The 6486-nt window shown below is 56.8% G+C and overlaps 1 protein-coding gene across 1 annotated transcript in view; it reads left to right on the forward strand.

The window, feature by feature from the left end:
• The first annotated feature begins 3453 nt into the window (after positions 1–3453).
• The window catches only part of LOC112102271 (keratin, type I cytoskeletal 42-like), a 5903-nt gene continuing 2870 nt past the window's right edge, over positions 3454–6486 (forward strand). The window contains exons 1-4 of the mRNA XM_026654752.1: positions 3454–3714; positions 4267–4395; positions 5147–5229; positions 6208–6364. Coding sequence (XP_026510537.1) covers positions 3454–3714; positions 4267–4395; positions 5147–5229; positions 6208–6364 — 630 coding nt within the window. The remainder of the gene's footprint in view (positions 3715–4266; positions 4396–5146; positions 5230–6207; positions 6365–6486) is intronic.

Genomic DNA, 6486 nt, shown 5'->3' on the forward strand with positions numbered 1-6486 from the left:
AAGGTCCATCCAGCCTAGTATCCTGTCTTCTGACAGTGGCCAATGCCAGGTGCCCCAGAGGGAATGAACAGAACAGGGAATCACCAAGTGATCCATCCCCTGTTGCTCATTCCCAGCTTCTGGCAAACAGAGGTTAGGGACACCATACACTTCCCTTGGCTCCACCACCTGCTGTTGTATCTCCCTGTGACCCCTCATCACACACTTAGGCCTGGTGGACACACTAGAAAATTAGGTCGGCATAACGATGTCGCTCAGAGCTGTGAAAAATCCACCCCCCTGAATGGTGCACTTAAGCCAGCCTAAGTCCCTGTGGCGACCGTGCTAGGAGAACAGAAGAATTCTTCTGTCACCCTAGCTACTGCCAGTCCGGAGGTGGATTACCTACGCCGACCGGCGAACTACAGATACACTGACACTGGTGCAGCTGCGCTGCTGTAGCATTTTGAATGTAGACAAGCCCTTAGGTTGCAGGCTCTTCAGAGGCAGGAACCGTGTTTTTGTTATGTCTACGTACAGCACCTAGCGCAGGGGGGCCTGATCCCCAGTTGAGGCATGTAGGGGTTACTGCAGTACACGCGCCCAGCCCAGTACTCTGCAAACACGTAACGGAGGAAAAAGAAGTCAAACGAACACTCCCATTCCAAGCCCCTTGAAACTCGTCACGTATTGTAGGAAGGGGGCGGGGGGACTGGTTTATGTGTAGCGTTAGCTGAACTAGCCAAGTGCTTGTGCAATGCAGTTTGAAGCCATTTGCAGTGCCAGGGAATTATTGCTGATGAACCCCAGGGAGGGCAGGTCGAGCTCCGCTCCAGTTCAAGGAGGATGTTGACAAACTGGCAAAGGGTCAGGGACAAGCCATGAGAATAATCAAAGGGCTGAAAAACGTGCTTAGTAGCGACTCCAGGAACTCAGATGAAGCAAAGAGCAGATGAAGGGGCGAGTTGACCACAGCCCATGGGTACCTGCGGGGAACAGAGATTTGAGAGTGGGCTCTTCAGTCTAGCAGACGAAGGTCACCTGAGCCAGTGGCTGGGAGCTGAAGCCAAAGAAATCCTGTCAGGAAACCAGGTGGAGACTTTGAACAGGGAGGATCAGTAACCCCGGGAGCAGTATCCCAAGGGGGGGCAGGGGGATTCTCCCTCACTGGCCACTTTGAAATCCAGATTGGCTGTTTGTCTAGCAGCTCTGCCCTCGTGGGAACAGGAATGAAGTCAGGGCAGTCCCAGGGCCTGTGTTACACGGGAAGTCACAGGGGTCCCTTCTGGCTTTAGAATCGAGGAATTTATTAAGCCTCACATTTCCCCTGGCCACCTAGTTTTTCTGCAGAAATATTTTCAGCTCCTCCAGCCACCTCGGTGGCCTCAGCGGCTGCTGTTTGCCGGTGGCTGCTGCTGGGCCAGCTGGCTTGGCTGGTTCCGGTGCCTGTACGTGTCACTGGCTGGACGTGGCTGCAGGCCACTCGCCGTCCGTACACACCAGACAGGTGGAGGCAGGTACCGAGGGCAGGCAGCGTGTGTGCCCCTCAGTGCCCCAGCTGGAACCAGAACCAGAACCAGAACATACCGGCAGGCCGGGCCTCCAGCCCTGCTTTGCATGGGGCTGAGAACAGAAACAATTCCTCAGGCACCAGCCCCACTGGTTCACCTTGTTAGAGCCACATCTACTGCCCCAGGAATGCAGGACAGGCCCTGGCTGGGGGCAACTAAACTAGTGCTAGATTAACCCTTTCTCTGCCGGCTCTCCACCACGCCTGCTGTATGGAATGGTAGGGCAGCGCCACAGGTCTGTTCGACAGAAACAAAGCTGGTACCTTCAGCAGCACAGCATGTGGTTAGAGCACTGGAAAGGGACTCAGGAGACCTGGGTTCTTGGCCTCTGGCCTGCTGGGTGACTTTGGGCAAGTCACTTCCCCTATCCGTGCCTCAGTTTCCCCATCTGAAAATAATGATACTGGCCTCTGTAAAGTGCTTTGAGATCTACGGATGAAAAGGACTAGAGACAAGCTAGGGGTTATTGTTACCTGGGTAAACCTGGAATAATTAGCAGCACTCAGGTTCCTCAGCCAGCTTTTGGCTTCCTGTTGTTTCTCTTCCGCAGTTCAGACACGGCCTCCAGGCTCAAACATTCTCACGAACCAGCTTTTCTTCCCCAGCATTCTCTCTGTCACCTCCTCTCTCCCGCCCGCCCGGCCTTGAGGCCGCACTGGCTGGATTCTTCACACACAACACTTCTTTGATCATGCTAAGAAGCCAGTAAGGGGGGATCTGAGAGGGGGGAGTGGCATGTCCTGCACTCTGGAAGGCGCGCAGCTGCTCTGGTGAGGAGTGCGGAGTAAGAGCCTGCACAGACTAGAACAGAAATAGCATTCGAGTTTTAATCAAGCCCGTGGCTCTAATTCTAGGAGGCTGCGCTTCAGGCTATTGGGTCTTTAGCTGGACCAGCGGGTGGCAGGCCCCACTAGCCGGGTGGTGCGATGCAGCCATTCCAAATGCCGGGTGCTTATCCCGTACCCACAAGGTAGTGATTCACAAACAAGTGCTGAGGGCTGGGAGGCGTTAGCTGGGGCAGGGAATTCCTGGCAAAGCAGCGGTGCTCCTGGAAGGACCCCAACAGCTGTAGAAGCAGAGCTGTGCCGTACCCGAAGCATTGTGTGAATCGCAGGCTGATGTCTGTATTTGCTGTTCCCAGGATGGAGCGTGCCGGACACTCAATCGTGTCTCCTCTTTATTCAAGGGGAACCTTTTCCAACGGGTCTTGCGCAATGTGCTGGCCACGTGTCCCACTGCATGAGGGACGGGAGCGTGGGAGCGTCCTGAGCGCACAGCACTAGCAGTGTGTGCAATAGCGGGATCGCAGCTAGCGGTGCCATGTGAGCCATCCTGCTCTGCAGCCTGCGTGCCTGCCAGGGAGGGGGCCAGGCGCTGGCTGCTGAGGGAAGTTCCAGCAGATGAGGCCGCTGCTCAGGGGGGCCGGGGCACCTCCCGAGAGCGCTCAGAGTGGCTGGGGTGGGGGTTGTGCGATCCGTGCGCCCCGGGCAGATGACTGCAAACGTCACGCAGCCAGCAGCGGGTCTCAGGGATGCTTTGCCTGGCACCTGTAACACTGGGTGTCCTTTGGGATGCAGCCAGGCATTTTGTGCCCACTTTCCTTAGCATGCTGCGGGGACTGGAGCATGCTCTGCACACACACAGGGCCAGATTCTGTTCCCCGTCCGCCAGCGGCCCTGGCCTCCCTCTCCTTGTAAAGCAAGTTTGGCTGAAAAAAGAAGAAAACAAGTCAACAGGTGTCTGTGTTCCACCTGGTGCCAGTGCAATAGGGGAGAGGTCAGATGCATTGCCTCAGCCCCTCCACTCCCTATATAAGGGAACTCCCTGGGGATTCAGTGTAGCCTGACTCCTTGTCACTCTGCAGAGGGAGGGATTTGGGCTGCAAGGTGCCTTCAGCTGGACCATGGCCAGTTTCTCCCGCTCTGGGGTTACTCTGGGGCCCAGGCTGAGCTGGGTCCGCGTGGTGGGGCTGCAGGGGGGCGTTCTGGGAGGGCTCGGTGTCTGCGGAGGGGCTGGGAGCACCAGCAGCTGCCTGTTTTCTGGCAGTGCCAGTATAGTCGGGCCTGGGCTGGGAGGAGGTGCCAGGGAACCAGGCCTCCTCAGCATGAATGAGAAGGACACCATGCAGAACCTGAACGACCGCCTGGCTGCCTACCTGGAGACGGTGAGTGCACGACCCGGGTGGGCTGGAAGGCAGCCTCACGGCTCAGCCGGAGAGCGAGTGAAACCCAGCGGGCAGCAAAGCTCTAGATAAGGGAACAGCCTCGTGAATTCGTCCTGTTAACCCTGTTTGGTATGGTAGTAACTAGGGGCCAGCTGAGAACGGTCCCCGTGGTGCTGGGGGCTGTACAAACACAGGGCAGCCGACACACGGCCCAGTGGGTTATACAAATACCAGCTGCAAGGGCAGAGCTGAGTTCTGGAGAGTGCACAAGCCATGGGGGTGCAGAAATCTCTCTCGCTAGGCTGCCCATCACCAGAGTCTCTAGAGCTTTATTTAGGCCACTTTGAAACCCAGCCCCCAAATGTACAAATACATCTGCTGTAAGCAAAGCATTTCCCCCAGGGCTGTGCCCCCCCGGCTGCTCCCCTTGAGGCAGTGATGCGGGTTCGGCTTTGTTACCAGGGAGAGCCCAGAATCCCAGGCCCTGACAGGTGAGGAGCCTTTTCCGTCACCACCCACTTGGGTCTTCACCTGCCTTCAATCCCCTGCCAGGTGCGGTCTCTTGAGGAAGCCAATGGGCAGCTGGAGCGGCAGATCCGGGAAGTCTATGCAAAGAGAGCGCTGGCTGGATGCCAGGACCTGAGTGGCTACTTCAGCACCATTGCGGAGCTCAGATCACAGGTACTGGGACACCGAGTCTTTCCCCTAAGGGGGGACCTGGCATTGACTCATGGCTCCATTTCCCCCCTTGCCTCCAGGAACTGCCCCATGTTGTTACAGGGACTGGATTTCAGCGGCTGCCTTGTGGGGGCTTTGAGCCTTCCCTTAAAGCACACAAGCCCTTGTCATTAGGAAGCTAATCTTCCCATTGTGACTCTGGTGTGGCTGGTGCAGAGACACCAGCCTGAGCCGTGGTTGGCCTCAGCCAATAGCTCTGAATGGTGTGAACTGTTCCTGTTCACCTCAGAGGGGTGTTGACTCTGAACCCTAATAATGGTAATTCAATGGTCAGCAGCATTCACTATTTCTCTGCTGAAATAGGGACCAACATCTTGTACCAGTGTGAAAAATTAATGCAGCTCAGAAATGGAAAGCAGCAGCGTTCAGATTGTCTGAATCATTCCCTGACAGAGAGGGCTGTGTGTGTGTGTGTGTGAGAGAGAGAGAGAGGGGTTGTGATGGCAGATGGTAATTTCTCCTCATTCTGATTCCCATCATGCTCATCTTTCCACTTCAACTGCAACGGGATTTTAAGAGCCACTATTCTGAGCTCTGCTGGGGCTGACCACCTGACCTGTAAAGTTATACACCAGAGAGCTGGCGTATGGCTCACACAACAGCAGGGGGTAGCCAACAGCCCACTGACCTGTAACTGACCTACCTGGCTGTCATCCAATAAAGCAATAGCAGCACCCGTTCCCTCCTTCTGCAGATCCAGGCGGCGTCAACGAGTAATGCCCAGCTGATCCTGCAGATTGATAATGCCACACTAGCTGCTGATGACTTCAGAGTGAAGTAAGGGATCTTCATTGGACACCCTTCCTCCCCCTCCTCCTCCTCCTCCTCGGCCTTTTTCTTTAAGGACCAAATTTTCAAAGCAGGCTCTGAAATGGCCCCAGTGAAATTTGCAAGCACGTCCTCCGCAGGCGAGAGACAGGCATTTGCGCATGCAAAAGAGGTCGGTGCATTGGCGGATGTTACTTATTTAGGGTTGCTACCCGTCCGGGTTTTGGCTTCTGTGTCCAGGTACCATTTAGGGTTGCCAGGTTCTCGGTTTTCGACTGGAAAGTCTGGTCGAAAAGGGGACCTTGGCAACCCTAAATGGCACCTGAACCAAAAGCCCGGTTACCTGGGGCAGGGAGAGGAGCCAGGTTATCAACCCAGACCAGCCCCTGCTCTGCCAGGGCCGCCTCCTACCTGCAGGCAGGCTCCTTGAGATGATCCAGTAAGTGACGGGGTGAGGCGGGGAGAGGAGCAAGCGATGGGGGCGGGACCTTGGGGAAAAGGCGGAGAAGGGGTGGAGCCTCCAGGGAAGAGGTGGAGTGGGGGTGGGGCCATGAGGGAAGAGCCGGGGTAGGGGGATGGGGCCTTAGGGGTCTGGTTACCAGCAATTAGAAAGGTGGCAACCCTATATTTATTATGATTTGTTTTGTGCTAGTGTCTAGAGGCCTGAGTGTGGGCGGAGGCCGCATGGTGCTGGGAGCTGTACACACGTGCTCCCTGCCCCAAAGGGCTCACGATCATGACAGCTGCTTTGAAAACCCAGCAGAGGTGAATGTCCTGGCTGCAGACGCCCATGCACTCCGCTCAGCCCCAGGCACAGGGGCTGGCTGATGGCGTCTGCAGGAGGGTCCCAGAGCAGGGGCCATCGGGTCATTAGCACTCCTGGGACAAACCTGGCCGGGTTTCCATGCTCAGCCAGCAGGCTCCCAGCGGGTGTCCAGGACCCACGTCGCGGCGACTGGGTCACTGAGACGCAGCCTCTCCATAAAGGTTTGAGTCGGAGCTGGCCATCCGGCGGGGCGGGGAGAGCGACGTCGCCGGCTTGCGCAAGGTCCTGGACGAGCTGACCCTGAGCAGAGCCAGCCTGCAGGAGGAGATGGGAAGCCTGCAGGAGGAGCTGGCTCAACTCCAGAAGAACCACGGGGAGGTGCGGTCACTGCAAAGCCCCAATGGGATCTGCAAGGGCCACACAGGGTCACTCGGGGGCCTCAATCCCGACCCGCAGCCCCTGTGTTAGCCCAGTCCTGGCCTCCTCCAGCACCCAGCTCC

This window comes from Terrapene carolina, unplaced genomic scaffold, assembly GCF_002925995.2.
Source record: "Terrapene carolina triunguis isolate 2854851 unplaced genomic scaffold, T_m_triunguis-2.0 Scaffold193, whole genome shotgun sequence".
Lineage (NCBI taxonomy): Eukaryota > Metazoa > Chordata > Testudines > Emydidae > Terrapene > Terrapene triunguis.